Source organism: Dipteris shenzhenensis, chromosome 19, assembly GCF_047967505.1.
Source record: "Dipteris shenzhenensis isolate YYH24624 ecotype China chromosome 19, Dip_SZ_1.0, whole genome shotgun sequence".
In the NCBI taxonomy this organism is placed as follows: domain Eukaryota; kingdom Viridiplantae; phylum Streptophyta; class Polypodiopsida; order Gleicheniales; family Dipteridaceae; genus Dipteris; species Dipteris shenzhenensis.
In genome coordinates this window covers 20,963,332-20,979,394 of record NC_141614.1, presented here as the reverse complement: position 1 = coordinate 20,979,394, position 16,063 = coordinate 20,963,332, and the positions used below count along the sequence as shown (strand labels likewise).

Sequence of the window (16,063 nt, the reverse complement as noted above, 5' to 3'; positions counted from 1 at the left end):
TTAGTGGCTATGTATGAGGTTGATGGGTTCCGCAAATAGCCCTTTTGTAGTCAACATGGATCTCCACTAGTTGCAACTTGCATGACTAGAGCAAATAGCCCTTTCGTAGTCAACATGGATCTCCACTAGTTGCAACCAGCATGACTAGCGAATGGATTAATTGACCAAAGTGTGTGCATGCCATTGAGCCTTTCCTTTTAGTGGTTACGTATGAGGCCGATGGGTTTTGCAAATAGCCCTTTCATAGTAAACATGGATCTCCACCAGTTGTAACCTGCATGACTAGAGCAAATAACCCTTACGTAGTCAACATGGATGTCCAACAGTTGCAACTTGCATGAATTGACCAAAGTGTGCGCATGGCATTGAGCCTTTCCATTTAGTGGCTATGTATGAGATTGTGTCATTGTTATCCTTTCCTTAGGTCATTGTGACCTTGTGCACCCAAGGTAAAAGATTTCATTTTGTTGTTTATGTCTTGTTGTCTTAGGCTGATATGTACCTATGTGTTGAGCGCTATGCAACCAAAGTAAAGGGGGATTTTTTGGGTCTCGCTTTAGGATTTTGCTATGAGTTGAGTCTACGTATGGTTTGTAGATGTATGATTTTGCTATGATTTTGTAGATGTAGATAATACTTATTATGTTTTTAAAAACATTCTAAATGACATACTTTCATTATTAATTGAAAACATGATTGTTATCCTTTTTTGGGTTAAGTGAAAAGCTCATGCTTCCTTGTGTGTGTGTGTGTGAGGGAGAGAGAGAGTTTTATTTTTTTAATATTAGGTGTATTTTAAAATCTTTCAATTATTGTGTATGAAAATTTGTAACCTTTTTGAGAACTTTAGAGATTTTGTCCAATGTTGATGTTTCGTGAGATGGTTGGGTTTTCCTAGAGTAGCTTTCATGTCGTTAAGGGAGTCCATTCATGAAAAAGAAGATGGCGAGTGGCGACTACCGCGAGCCATCTTCTTTTTCATGAATGGATGAATGTGGTACATTCATGGACGTCGAGGGCCCCGCGGGAGCTTGAAGACAGCGATGGCAGGGTAATCTTCCGATCGACAACTCAGCTTTTTGGGATTCGGGGTAATATACTAAGGTTGGGATTCCGGGTAATATACTAAGGTTGACAGTGAGGTGGGACTCATCGTCCAGCTGCCAGCTACAATGGAGGACTGATGGGGAGGACGTTCAAGTGTGCGGATGTTGACTTGCACGAAGGAAGGCGCTGAAATCCATCGGTGGAATTTTGTTTTAGAGCGACTGCGGGCATGAAATCTTGGAGGTGGTGGTGGCCTTGGGGGATGAGCTATAAAGATAAATGGAAAAGGGGTGGGAAAAGCCTCGAGTCACGAGCATGAGGATGGGGCAGCTACACAGGGGCTGGTATCGATACTTGATAATCATCCTCATGGGCTTCTCCTGTGCTGCTGCATGCCGTCCGTCTGATCGCTTTGCCCTCCTTCCTGTCCAACGCTTCCTCCCCAGCCACCACCACTGGCCCAACAACTCAGACTGTTGCCTGTGGCAGGGCATCGCTTGCGATTCCCTCCACAGAGTCACCGCCCTCCGCCTCCTCTTGCCCTCCCCCTCACCTTCTGTCCATAAAGCATTCGTCGCTGCCGCATGCCAGCTCTCGAGTTTAGAAGCCCTCCACCTCGTCCCCACCTTGTTCTCCAATGGCTATTCTTCACCCTCCGTCACGCTCGCTTGTTTGTGCCGTCTCTCCAATTTGACTCTCCTGTCAGCACCAAATTTCGGATTTGCTGGTGAGTTCCCCTCGTGCTTCTCCAACCTCACCAACCTCCACGTTCTGAATCTCTCGGGCAATATCGCACTTCAAGGCTCGCTTCCAGCCAACATGTCTTCTTTGCAGCATTTCAAGTCTCTAGACTTGAGATACAGTAACATGACAGTTGACCTATCCTCTCTCGCGAGCTCGCCATTGGAAGATTTGGACCTGGGCTGCGTGAGGATCATCCGTTCGCTAGCTCCTTTGTGCACACTCTCTAATCTCGCTCATCTGTCGCTAGCTGGTTGTTTCCTCGCTCATGAGATCCCTGCGTGCTTCTCCAACAACCTCACAAATCTCCGATCTTTGGATCTCTCCATTACTCGATTATTCCCTGCCTCCCAGCTTTTGAATTTCACATCTTCTTTGCGCCTCTTGCAATCCCTGGACTTGAGCTCCAATTCCATCACAGGCGATGTGTCCTCTTTGTGCACGCTCTCTAGGCTCGTTAATCTATCAGCAGTACAGTCCGGGATCACTGGCCAAATCCCCTCCTGCTTCTCCAATTTCACCAATCTCCAACTCTTAGACCTCTCCGACAACGAAATACATGGCTCCTTTCCAACAAACAATATGTCGTCTATACGGCACCTCAAGGCTCTAAACTTGGCACATACTTTCATCACGCTTGATCTACCATCATCCTCCATGGGGACGCTATCACGGTTGGAACGTTTGGATCTCAATTCTAACGCGGTACAGAGCATGCCTTCGCTAGCTTCTATCTGCGCACTCTCCCATCTCGCTTCTCTGTCAGCACCAGCATGCGGCGTTCGTGGTGAGCTCCCCGCCTGCTTCTCAAATCTCACAAATCTCCAAGATTTGCATCTCTCCGATAATCTGATTACGGGCTCCATTCCTCCAAACATGACTTCGTTACTACTGTTGGATTTGAGTAACAACTCCCTTACGGGAGATCTACAATCCTCTGTGTGTCCGCTCAACCAGTTGCAAGAATTGGCACTGTATCACAACAAAGTTACGGGCGATCTGCCACCATGTGTGTGCTCGCTGTCCCAGACGTTGCAATACTTGGACCTCAGCTTTAACCCTCTTCAAAACACGCTGCCTTCCTGCCTCGGCTCTCTATCCCGCCTCTCCGGTATACTTCTCTCGAATTGCAGCCTCCGAGGTAGCATCCCCGACTTGGGAAATGCATCCGGGCTCTTAGTTCTCTACCTGGACAGAAACTATTTAACGGGCTCGATTCCCGCTTCTCTCTCTAATCTCTCCGGGATACTGAGGGTACTTGACCTTTCTGACAATCACTTAACTGTGGGCCGTTTCCCAAGTTGGCTCTGCACATTTACCACCTTGCAGACCCTGGCTTTAGGATCCAGCTCCATTCACGGCACCATCCCAATCTCGTTTGCCAACTTCACAACAAGCTTGGTCGCACTAGATCTGTCCGACAATCTTCTCAGTGGTGTCATTTTCAAAACTCTGGCCGGGACCTTCCCGCAGAACTTAAAGTATTTGGACCTGTCGTGGAATAAACTCAGCGGTGGCATTCCCCGCTCATTTGGAAACTGCTCCGGTCTAGTTGTTCTCCATCTCGGGAATAATAACCTATCCGGCAAGTTGCCATCCGAGCTGGACAACCTGGCACAGCTACAAGTGCTGATCCTTACAAACAACTTTCTGCATGGACGGTTACCACAATGGTTGTTCAATTTCTCTCCAGTACTTCACGTGATTCACCTTTCCGACAATCGATTCTCTGGAGCTCTTCCACAGACCTTCGATCTGCAAGCTTTCCGGGAACCCCGTACCGGCGGCGGAGTCATCCCCTTTCCTCGCGACGAAGCCTTACAGATGTTTGAGAAAGGTGTACTTTTAAGATGGGCGTTTCTTTCCTTGGACATGCTATCCTTGCATCTGTCAGGGAATTGCTTCGTCGGCGAAATCCCTTCTGATTTGGGATCGCTAGTTGGCATTCGTCACCTCAATCTTTCCAATAACAGGCTAAGTGGTCGGATTCCTGCAAATTTTGCCGACTTGACACAATTGGAGTCTTTGGACTTGTCAAATAACCACTTACATGGTGAGATCCCACCCGCCCTGACTGATCTACATGGCCTCGTAATGTTCAATGTCACCAATAATCATCTTTCCGGAAAGATCCCGCAAAAAGGTCAATTCTTGACGTTTACCAATACTTCCTATCTCGGCAACCCTGGCTTGTGTGGATCCCCCTTACCAGCTTGCATATCGAGTCAGAAGGTAGTAGTTGCCCTTGTGGCCTGCTTCGCGGGGGTAGCGTGCCTTCTAGTACTCATAGCAATCTATGGGTGTTCTCTCGGCTCCAATTTGACACTGCAGGACTGGATATTGACGTTACCTGCTTCACGTTCGGAGCTTTTGCATTTGACGGAAAAGGATCTGTGGATTGCTACCAACGGGTTCAGCGACAACAACATAATTGGGGCCGGGGGCTCCAGCATAGTACACAGGGGTGTTCTACCTGATGGCAAAGCGATAGCCGTCAAGACATTGACGCATTCGGAGCGCGGTCATAGATTCTTCATTGCAGAATGCCGAACGCTGGGTAAAATTCGTCACAGAAATCTGGTAAGAATACTCGGTGGTGTCTCCAACTCTGTCAGAAAGGCCTTGATTTTGGATTTCGTCAAGAACGGGAACCTGGATAAGCACTTGCACGGCCACGAGACTTCCGACCTGGATTGGGTGACGAGGTTCAACATTGCAGTGGGTGTTGCACATGCCATCACTTACTTGCATCATGATTGCGGGAGTGATCCTATCATACATTGTGATCTCAAACCCAGCAATATTCTGCTGGATGAAAGCATGGAGCCACATGTCGCTGACTTCGGACTCGCAAGGTTTTTCAACTCTGGGAGCAATGCATCGCAAACGTCGTCAGTCTTGAGGGGTTCAATAGGTTACATGGCTCCTGGTAAGTTACATGATTCTGCGCTTGCAGCTTCTCGATCTCGTGTGCTACACACATGAAATGTGTTTTCGCTCGTCAAATTCAATATGTTTCTACTCTCTAAGGTATGTGGTTGTGTCAACAGAATATGCTCAAGCCTGTATAGTAACTCCCAAAGCAGATGTTTACAGTTATGGAGTGCTACTCTTGGAGATGTTGACAAGGGAGCGGCCAACGAGTGAAAAATTTAGTGGTGGCCACACTCTGGTAACGTGGTGTCGCTCTATTGTGTCTCTAGGCAAGTCATTGGAGGTAGTGGACGTCACCTTGAGGTTCGAAGCTTCGACCTTGGAAGCTCACCATATAGAGGAGCAGGTAAGTGCAGTTTTGAGGGTGGCTCTCCTATGTTGTGAACAGTCTCCCAGAGATAGACCCTCCATGAGAGAGGTGTTAGAATTGCTTTTGCATAGTAAGCGCCCTGACCATGTCCACCCATGAAGCCCTCTCGAATTACTCGCTCTCTCTCTCACACACATTGAGATAGCTTTTCATGGTGCAAAGCTTATGGTAATATCTCAACGTCATTATGTATATGTAAATATAATACAACTCTTATGGAAATCAATCTTAACATCTTTATGATTTGTAAATAGCCAAAAAAAAGAGTGTCTCACAAGAGATGCGTGTAATTTTGTTCATAATACAAATAGTGTTATATAGTTAGTCTCCTCTCTCCTTGCCTCATCTATGTTTATTGTTTAAACTCTACATTCACCCGTCCTTTCTCATGGCATCATAACTCCGATGTGTTCAAGTGCTTGGATTTTGAACTCCTCTAACAAATAATATAGATCTTGAAATCTAGAAATATAATTTTATTAAGTTTTTAAATTAAAAAGACAAGTATTGTAAGTAGTAAGGGTCGAAATAGCGGGTGGGGGGGGGGGAGATCTTTACTCTAGAAATATAGTTCTATTCAATTAAAAAAACAAGTATTGTAAGTGATCTTTAAAAAAAAAGTTTTTGCCTTATGTTCTTAGAGTTGCTCCAAGGTCAGGACCTATCACTTACATCCCATTCAAAAATACAAGATGTAGTGAGAACCACATAATGTGCATGGGTGAAGGCGAGATTAGGTGGTACACTTTTTCAAAGAAACCTATAAATGGTGCCTCGGCCCTATAGTATCCAAATTTGTCAAACTTTCTACATTCAAATTCTCCTTTTAAAGAGCTATCCAATGATATATAGCACGATATGCAATTTTTTGTTTTGCACGTCCATAATTGAAAATAAAGTACTTAGGAAGCTTTAAAGATTGCTGTGATTTTTTGTCCATCTTTTCCTACTTTCACCCCCATGGGCATAAACACGTGTCATGATGCATGACTTAGTCCTACTACGACAGGAAGGGGGGCCAAGAGGGCATGCTAGCATTATAGGGAGATTATAGGAGGGGTGACAACATCATTAATGAGGGGTCATCAAGGCGAGAGATATCCCAAGGCATTGAATCATTTTTTTATAAAGCACTAGAATTCACCAAATTGTATTCTTTTGCAAAATTATAGTTTGAAATCAGCTTCTTTCTTATATGCTATAAGTGTGCATTTTGCATGCTTCACTGTAAATAATTCCAATTCATGTGTGTACTTTGATTACTAGTAAAAAATGAATGCTACAAAAGAAAAACTTGATTTATGAATGCTACAAAAGAAAAAATTGATTTAATATCTCTCTCTCTCTCTCTCTCACACACACACACACACACACACACACACACACACACACACACACACACACACACACACACACACGCACACACACACATGTGCATGTGCACATACACACACGCACGTGCACGTGTGCACACGCACATACACACACACACACACACAAACATTTCCTACCCCATGGCCTATGAAATTGGCAGACATGAGGTAGGAAGGAAATAAGACCCCTTTTTTAAAAAATGGGAGCGGTGAAGCTTGTAAGAATGTGACATGTAATGCACCCTACTATTAAGCACTCTATGTACCCATTTTGGACATAAGGTATGGTCATTTATGAGTCCACCACTTGGGGACAACTTCAAATTAGAAATGGAACAAATGGACACCCTCAGCAATAAACTACTTGGTTTTATTTGGAAGCCTTGGAGAGACAAGGAGGGCAGCCTCTATTATCCCAGATATTAAAAAGTGGTGGAGAGAAGTAAAGATGTGTGATGATATGCCACCTTGTTTGGAAACCACCTAAAATTGGGTTGTGTGAATGAGAGAAATCCCATATGTTGATGGTCTATTTCCCTTGTTTGCTTGTTACTCGGGTGCACAAATCTCCGAGATAGAAACAACCATGAAAACCATGATTAGGAGATGCATCTCTACAAAAGGTCAACAATAGTACTCAAACAAAGTGTGGTGGGAAAAAAGCTTCACCAAAGCAACAATCAACATACATCACCTCCTTGCGAATGAAGAATATGTATTGGTATAATGGGACATACATCACTGGACCAATGCCATCATCAAGCTATGGCTGTTTGCAAACCATTGCACCACCATAATTTCAAGACATGGATTGCAGCAATGTGGATTCAAGGACATTGCAATCGTATAAGGACAAGATTGCAAAGGATGTGGGCATGGCCATGAAGTTTACATTTGGATCTAAATGGGCAAGGTTATCTTGGTTTATGCCTCCGCACATTTTTGCTTCTTTGTTTTAGAATATACATATGCATAGAACAAAAACTATGTGGTCCTGCAAGCGTGTAGATGAAAATGCTCTTGAAGATTTACTTGGGATGAATTGGGGAGCAAGGTCAGGGGACCAAAAGGGTGATGTTTTCATTATTTGAGTCTAAGGGAAGCCACTGGCCATTTGTTTTCTTCCAGCGGCTGTACTAAAAAGCTAAATACAACATTTGGCGTGACAAATGGTATCTAATAACCACATTGTCTTTACATGTGTGACATTGAAAAGGAAGGATATGGAAGGAGCTCAACCATTGAGCTTACTTCAAGAGCCCTCAGTAGAGCAAGAATCTACATTGGAGACCGATGACCCAGAAGCAGACTTATGGTCCTTGTCCCCCCTCATCATTGATGGAGAAGAGTACATATTCCTTCATGACATAGAGGTTCTTTTTAAACTACGAGAGGATGAGGCACTCAGAGTCCTATCTGGGTTCGATGTTGACACAAGTGTCAAAGAACATAGGGTTTTAGGTTTCTAAGACCAGATAATGGAAGAGTTTCTCTTGACGACGCTGGTTTCAATGAGTGATGCAGACATGTCCATATATGATGAACAGCCCTCTCATGCAGAAGCTTCCACCTCCAAGACAAGTCAAGAGAAAGTGTCCACCTCCCAAATGGAACATCACACAGCACGTGGTTCCATCAACATTGCAAATGAGGAAGGGATAGAAGCCGACGATGCTGTAGTGGTAAGTTCAAACAATATTTTTTATTTTGATGTTCTTTTGGTATAATTTGTTTTGTCGGTCTTCTAATGATTCTTGAATTATTGCAGGAGGTGTTTGAGCTTGATGAATTCTCATCTTGACGGGGTAATGTTCACAGTGCATTTGGGTGAGATCATTCTTTGTCGCATTACCTCGACAATAGTCTCCACCTCAACATGATCAACACCTGCATGGTTGATCTTGAACACCATTATACCATGGCCTCAAGAGAAGGGGAGGGCACGTGAATCCCAGCCACATAGATGGGATGTAAGCCTAGTGGGTCAAAATGAATTCCTCGATCCAGCCATGGGAAGATACGGCATAAGAAGATCTAGATGTTGTCCATACATGGAGAGGATAGAAATGGACAAGTTAGTCAGCAAGATTTAGAAGACCCTAAGGGCATGAAGAATAGGCTAGAATATGGGCAGGATTGCCTGGGCGGGTGGAAGCTTGCCACGTGGCCAAGCAAGGTTAGCCAAAGTATAGTAATGTGCCCCAGAGAGGGGATTCATAGGCAGCAAGAATGGCTTGTTTGAGTCGTCTACAGAGCCTATTTGGGTCAATTTTTAGGTAGAGGCAAATAGCCCAATAAAAGGGGGCATTTGGGCATCATCATCTAGAGAAGGCCTTAGGTGAGTAGATAGGAGTAGTAAAGGTGCAGCCTTGGGCCTACATTCAGGAGGAGAAGGTGACCCATAAGAAGTTGCACACTGAGCTAGAGTGGCAGCCCACCTAGGCTTGTATCCAAACAGTAAGGTGGAAGAGATCCTTTGGACAGAGGGTCTACATATGTTTTGTTTTGAGAGCCGTCTTTGCTATGTGAGTCTACACATGCTCAATGGAGCACACAAGCTCAGACATCTAGAGGTGTAAGGCATATAGTAGGAGAACACTTTGGTATTGTATTGTGTCCAATTTCGGACGGACAAAAATATATGTGTGTTTCTTTTATAGTTGTCTTTAAGCACAATCTATTTGTTGTCTTGCACTCACATGAATGGTTATGACGTACACACATGTTGATGAAGCTTGATTCCATAGTGAAACACGTGTGTGTAATTCTTGGGCCCATCTATCAGTCTTGTGTTGCGCGCGCGATACTCTTTGTGGAATTTCATTTTCTAATATGGTATCAGAGCCCTAACGAAAGTTCTTGGGAAGTAGTGGAGCTTGAAGGCAAGGACCTTGCTAAAGGACGACCTTGATTCATTGCTTGGAGGGATTAGATTTTGTGTCTAAAGGATTGTACCTAGGTGGGAGGCTCAGGTTCTGAAGAATTATTCCCACGCAAGAGGTTGAGGTTCAAGCAGGCGTTCGAAAAATCGTACCCATGTGGGAGGCTCAGGATCAGACAGGGGTATGACACTCTAAACTCCCTACCTCTTTCATTTCATTATCATGGCCAATAGATATTAGATCCCCATAGTCATGGCTCCATCGAAAACAATGTACCTTATACCAGTAATGGCCTCAAATGGGCTCATAACTGTAGAGGTGATAGTGTAAGTTATAACAAAACTTAACCAAGTCTAGCCATCTATTCCATGTGGTCTAGGTGTCAAAATAGAAATGCCTAAGATACTCCTCCAACCACCTATTGACCCTTTCTGAGACTGGCTAGCAGTTTGTGGGTGGTCAATAGTGCTTGGATTGAGGAGTGTCCCCATTGTTTTGAACAATTCTTGCCAAAATTGGCCCACGAATTTGGTGTCCCTATCACTCACTATTTCCTATGGCAAACCCTACAATTTGAACACATTTTCCATGAACTAAGTTGCCACTATAGAGGCTACATATTGTGCCTTTGTGGGAACAGAGTGTGCTACCTTGGTAATCCTATCCACAACCACAAAAATACTATTCCAGCCCCTAGCTATCACAGGTAGTCCAGTAATAAAATCCATTGAAATGTGGGTCCACTTGCCCCCTCGAATGGGAAGAAGCTGAAGCAACCCACTAGTCTGACGTTCAACTCTCTGTTTTGTTGGCAAGGCCTACAACTTTGTATACATCTTTCCATAACCCCTTCAAAATAAAGCTCTATCTTACCCAATCATAGGTCTTTTTCATACCAGCCTAAAAATGCTCACATAGGAAAGGACTGCCCTTACCACCAAGCGGGACAATCTTTTGGTGTAGAGAGATGTGTTGCTCCATCAACAGGAGACCATGGATGAGGAGCGGGACAATCTAAGTTACGATCATGACGATCTCCAAGCACATCTTGAAAGCCTCAAGGTGGCGTGCAACGAGAAGGTTTTGGAATATCATAAGCTCGTGCACATTCACCTTGAGCTGTGTAGACCGATCATTACGAAAATCAGCAATGTGAGATCAAATGACTATGGGAAGCGGCTACCAAAGCCCGGGAGTCCCAAACAGTGGCAGAGGTAGAAATTGCAAGGTTGGAAGTGACACTCCCACACACACCAACCGAGCAACCTGATCTCAAGACAGGCTAGGAACAAATAGATGCCCTCCAAGCCAAAAATGTGAAGCTGTAACAGGACTTGGCAAAAGTCAAGGATCTTCATCTGCCAAACGCACGGTTGCAGCAATGAAGAGTAGCTGTAATCCGTCATCCGACTTCTCCAAGTTCCTGATGAGCACTGTGACATGAAGTTGGGGGTAATAAACTTCACGCACCTCTTCACTTCCTGCTGCTTTCGAATTGACAGCCAAAGATATTTATCACTGATAATGGGACATTAGAAAGAAGCTTTTATGCCAAGATACCACACCATACTTTCCTCCCTCAGATGAGAATGAAGATGGTAACATCCCAAGTGATGTTGTAATCAAGCATAGGGAGAAGGAAAGGATCAGCAGAGGCCATAATCTCAGCGAGCCGGTCTGCACCAAAGAGAAGAGCGATACGTTGTTGAAAGAAGATCTTGCGACTCAACATGACATGAACTGATATATATCGAGGAGTTTGAAGGGGCTGATTAGGTCGGATGGGTAGATTCCGAGGAAACATTGCACCTCCTTCATAGACACCTTTACACTTAGCTCAAAACACTCTACAAACTGTCATTAGACACAGAGGCCTATAACTTTCAATAGAGACATGATATCAGAGATTCAAGAAAAGAAAGAGATGCACCTTGAGATGGGCTTCGCGTTGATATAAGTTTCATTGAAAATAGACAGACGGTTGAAGAGATATGGACAGTTTACTGGAAGGGGGTAAAAACTATCATAAAAACAGACTGTCAAACACAGAGACCCATAACATTTTGCAGCAGTATCTGATTCAAGATCTAAGCACATAGAGACATGAGACTTAAAGAGAGCTTCGCGCTGATATATGTTTCATAAGAAACAGAGAAGCGGCCAAAAAGTTATGGACAGTTTACTAGACGGGGGTAAAAACTATCATGAAAACAGACTGTTAGACACAGAGACTCATAACTTTTTATAGCAGTATCTGATTCAAGATCTGATCACATATAAACATGCGCCTTGAAGAGAGCTTCGCGTTGATATAAATTTCATTGCAATTGGACTACCGAGCAGAAAGTTATAAGCAAAACACTAACAGGGGGTCAAACTGTCATGAAAACTACCCTCCACCCAGGCTAATTTCGCCTGAGCAGGATGTTTCCTCAAGACTCCACCTTCATCAACGATCCACCCCTCATAGATTTCGCCTAGAAGAGGGGAAGAAGTTTGCATGGTGGCTCGGGAAACAGAGGGACCATGTGTGCACAGTGAGCAGCCGAATAGAAAGAACTTTTAAGGCTTTGAAAGAAAGAAAAGGGAAGGGACACTCAAGAGAGAGAACCTGAAGTGACCTTCATTACAAATAGAGTGAGAATCCACTCCAACACTACAAACACAAGGGAGAAGAAGAGGTTTCATACATACAAGAGGGAGCGGAAGCTCCAAGACTACTCATAGAGAGAGAATAAACTAGAGAGAGATGGACTCAAGAGTCTACATAAGAGAATATCTACAAGAGGGAGAGAAGGCTCATGGAAGAGGCTTGGGGAGACTAGAGCTACAGTAACATGAGGCCTAATGGTGGAAGAGATTCTTGATGAACAAGGGAGAGGAGGGCTCCTTTTATAGAGATTTTGTTACCCTCCTTCACCCATTTACAATTGCTGCCTGTAGATTCCTTTCCCCATCAATCACATAGGCACGTATGTCACCATCCATGTCCTTTTTGGCTACTCTTGCCATGTGTCCCATCAAAAGATGCTCAAGACTCTTAAAATATTGAGAAAGTCAAGAGTCTCCTCACATGGAGCCCATAGGGACCCTCTCTTTTCCACATGTCCACATCCTCCTTATTCCACATAGGAGTTCTAGAAGGATTCCTCTTGACTTCACACTCCTCCACATGCCTTCCACACGCTTGGCATGTGGCCTCTCTTATATTATTGGAACACATGGACATGAGCCCACCTCTTTATATGACTCACTCTTCCTATTTTCTAAAAAACTCATAATATCCCATACACAAATAACTCTCATCCCATACCAAGGTATTTATAATTCATACCTATGGTATTTACAATGAGCCATTCCACTCATCCTCTCAATCCCATACAATATCATAGAAAATAGAAATAAGTGAGAGCCGCTAGGCTATCACTTGATACTCAAACCCTTATCAAACATAGAGAAAAACAATATCAATGCCAAGTTAAAAATATCAATTTTTGGCGTCACATCTTTCCCCCCCCAGCAGATCCTCTCTAGTACAGAGAGGGTCTGCTGGCCCTCAAGGTGGTCGAGCATAGAAGAATTTAAGGCGATACTCATTAGTGCATTCAGGTATCACCATGCCATCAACATCCTCAAGCTGATAGGTTCCATTCGTGACATTCATAAACATCCTTATGGAGGCGTGGCCAAAAGTAACCAATCTCTGCTTCTGTTGTGGAGTTAACCCTCGAGGAAACATGCCTTCTTCCACATATTGCTGAACATCTTGTAGTTTTGGCCATCCACCAGTGTCTACCCAAGAAACCACCCCCTGGTCTAGCACTACAATGGCTTTAGCTAACTCTTCTGCCCTTTGATTTTCTTTTCTGTTTATATGAACAAACTTGCAAAAATCGAAGCGACTACATTGTGCCATAGCCTTTTGATTAAGCTCCTTCAAATGAGGACTTCTTATCTGGTAATGCCCTTGCATTTGCTTTATAATAAGCTGAGAATCTAATCTTACTTCCAATTCTTTAACTTGACTTTGAAGACAACCCTCCAAACCAAGAATCAAAGCATTATACTCAGCTGCATTGTTAGTTGTGATACCTGGAAGCTCTTGTCCTATTGCCCATACCTCTTGACCTTCAGGATTCATCAAGACTATCCCCCTGGCTCCTTGTTGGCATGAAGGACTAAAAGCCCCATCAAAATACAAAACAAAAGCTGTTGGTGGTGTATCCCTTTCATCTTTAATGTTCTCCTTACATTTCTTTCCTTCTCCTAGATCCTCCCGTCCTGTGAGCAAATCTGCTATAGTGGACCTAGTGGTATTTTCAGTGACAAAAGAGAAAGAGAACTCTTGAAGCTCTGACAACCATTTTGCAAATCTCCCCCTAGGATTAGGCTTGCGAACTAGATATGCTAATACAGACTGAGAGGTAAGGAAGAAAAATGGTCGAGGTAATAAATAGGAGCGAAACTTTCTGACGAAAAAAAAAAAAAGAGAGAGCTTGCTGCTCCATTTCTTCATACCTTGTTTCCACATCTGTAAGCTGTCGGCTGGCATAATAGATGGGTTGCATTCTACCTACCTCTCCTTTTTGTAGCAATACAGCACCAGCTGAATGCAAAGATACACTTGGATTTACATAAAAGTCTTGAGACCAATCAGGGGGCTTCAATATTGGGCCCTTACTCATGGCCTCCTTAAGTAGCTGGAAAGACTCTTGTTGCTCCACACCCCATTGGAAAGAAACTCCTTTTCTTGTCAACAAGTTCATGGGATGCACTATCTCTGTGAAATCATCACAAAAGCGTTGATAATACTTGCTCTTTCCTAGAATTCTGCGAACACCAGTGACACTCTCAGGACTTGGCAATGCCATGATTGCTTGAACCTTGTCAGGATCCATTTGCAAGCCTTCTTGAGACACAATATGCCCCAACAAGACTACTTTTGTTTGAGCCAAATGACACTTGCTAGGATTTAGACACCCTTTTGCTTCATCAATCCTAGCTAAGGCCATCTTTAACTTCTCCATGTGATCTATGCATCGAGAATAAATGCAAAAATCATCCAAAAACACCCTTATGAACTTTCCCAAGTAAGGCTCCATGACTTGACTCATGAACCTTTGAAATGTAGCTGGTGCATTGGTCAACCCAAAAGGCATCACTCTGTAAGCAAAAACTCCCCAAGATGTGACAAATGATGTTTTCTTTTGATCTTCCTCCCGAATACGAATTTGAAAGTATCCAGAATACCCATCACATACAGAATACATCTCATGCCCTGCTACTTGGTCTAGTATTTCATCCTTGAATGGCAAAGGAAAATGATCCCTCTTAGTGCATGCATTCAAAGGACGAAAGTCCACACAAACTCGCCACTTATTTCCTTTCTTTAGTGTGACAACTACAGGAGATATCCATTCTGAATCATCAACAGGAAAGATGAATCCCGCCTCAAGTAGTTGTGTTCCTCTTTCTTTAATGCCTCAGCTTGGATCACCCCCAATCGCCTTAAGCGTTGCACAACTGGCTTGCTTTCTGGCTTCAACTCAATCTTGTGCTCCACAAGAGAGACTGGCCGAACCTGTGAATAGCTTGTTGCAAAGAGACATGGAAAATCATTTAGCATATCTAAGTATTGGAGCTTCTCACTACCTGATAGAGAATCACCAAGAAGCTCTTCATTGCGTTGGCGTCGTTTAGTGTGCTCCACATCCTCCACATGAAGTGTCTCTACAGGATCTTCTTGCACCACCACCTTGTTCCTTCCTGACTCATCCCGATCAGCACCAAGACAAAGACCAAAGGCCACTCCTTCCACCTCACCCTCTGAGTTGGACTCCTCGGAGCTACACCCTGTCTCTTCTTCTTCATCGGTTAAGTTAGAGCTTGAACTCTCTGATGTTGAAGACTCCTCCTTGACAACTTCCTTTTTGCGGCTTCTGGTGTTGTAGCGCACCTTCTTATCATTTCCCTGCAAAATCAATTCTCCAGTATCCCACTTTTGAACAGCCTTCACCTTGCGTAGCCAAGGCCTCCCCAAAATCAATGGATAGGCATGTGCATCTGGCTTGGTAGGGATCACCTGAAAAGTAGTCGGCACAGAAATTCCACATACATCCACTTCTAGATTCTTCACAACTCCCAAGGTCTTAACCCTAGTGTTTTCAGCTAATTTGATGCGATAAGGAAAGGTAGTACTAGAGTATTTTAAATCAGCATCTATCATGGTCTTCTCACTCATGACATTAATCGATGCACCTCCATCAATGTACACATTAGAAATCACTTGACCATCAATGATCGCATCAACCACAGGTACATCATCACCAACATCTATATCTACCTTTTGAACAATAAGAATGGCACTTTTCTTCTTTTTCTTTTTTGACACTCTTGTGCTTGCTAGTTTTCCCCATTCCTTCCGTAGTTTTGGAGACAAAGCAAGTAATTGACCAAAGGTAATATGAGCTTCCTTTTCTTTAAGGTCGGACAACAAGTCATAGCTTTGAATTCCTTGTCCTAAAGGAAAGTCTGACTGGCTAATTCTCCTTCTAGATGCCTTCTTTTTCTTACTACGGTGTTTCTCTTCCTGATGTTCCTCATCTACTTCTTCCTTGCTTTCTTCTTCTTCTTTTGCTTTACCACGCCCCCGTTTAGCCATCATTACCTCTCTTTCCTCATCCCCTGAAGAAGCTTCTAACAAGGATACTTGTTTT

General features: G+C 43.7%; 1 protein-coding gene across 1 annotated transcript; it reads left to right on the top strand.

The window, feature by feature from the left end:
- Positions 1–1,362: 1,362 nt before the first annotated feature.
- LOC147890219 (uncharacterized) lies at positions 1,363–5,343 on the top strand. Its single transcript, XM_087390234.1, has 2 exons — positions 1,363–4,717; positions 4,839–5,343. The coding sequence occupies exons 1-2, from the start codon at positions 1,363–1,365 to the stop codon at positions 5,189–5,191; spliced, it is 3,708 nt and encodes a 1,235-aa protein (XP_087246360.1). The 3' UTR covers positions 5,192–5,343.
- The last annotated feature ends 10,720 nt before the right edge of the window (positions 5,344–16,063 follow it).

Coding starts and splice junctions, on each gene's coding strand:
- LOC147890219 (XM_087390234.1), top strand. CDS start 1,363: ATGAGGATGGGGCAGCTACACAGGGGCTGGTATCGATACTTGATAATC. Junction 4,718..4,838: donor AATAGGTTACATGGCTCCTG/GTAAGTTACATG, acceptor TTGTGTCAACAG/AATATGCTCAAGCCTGTATA.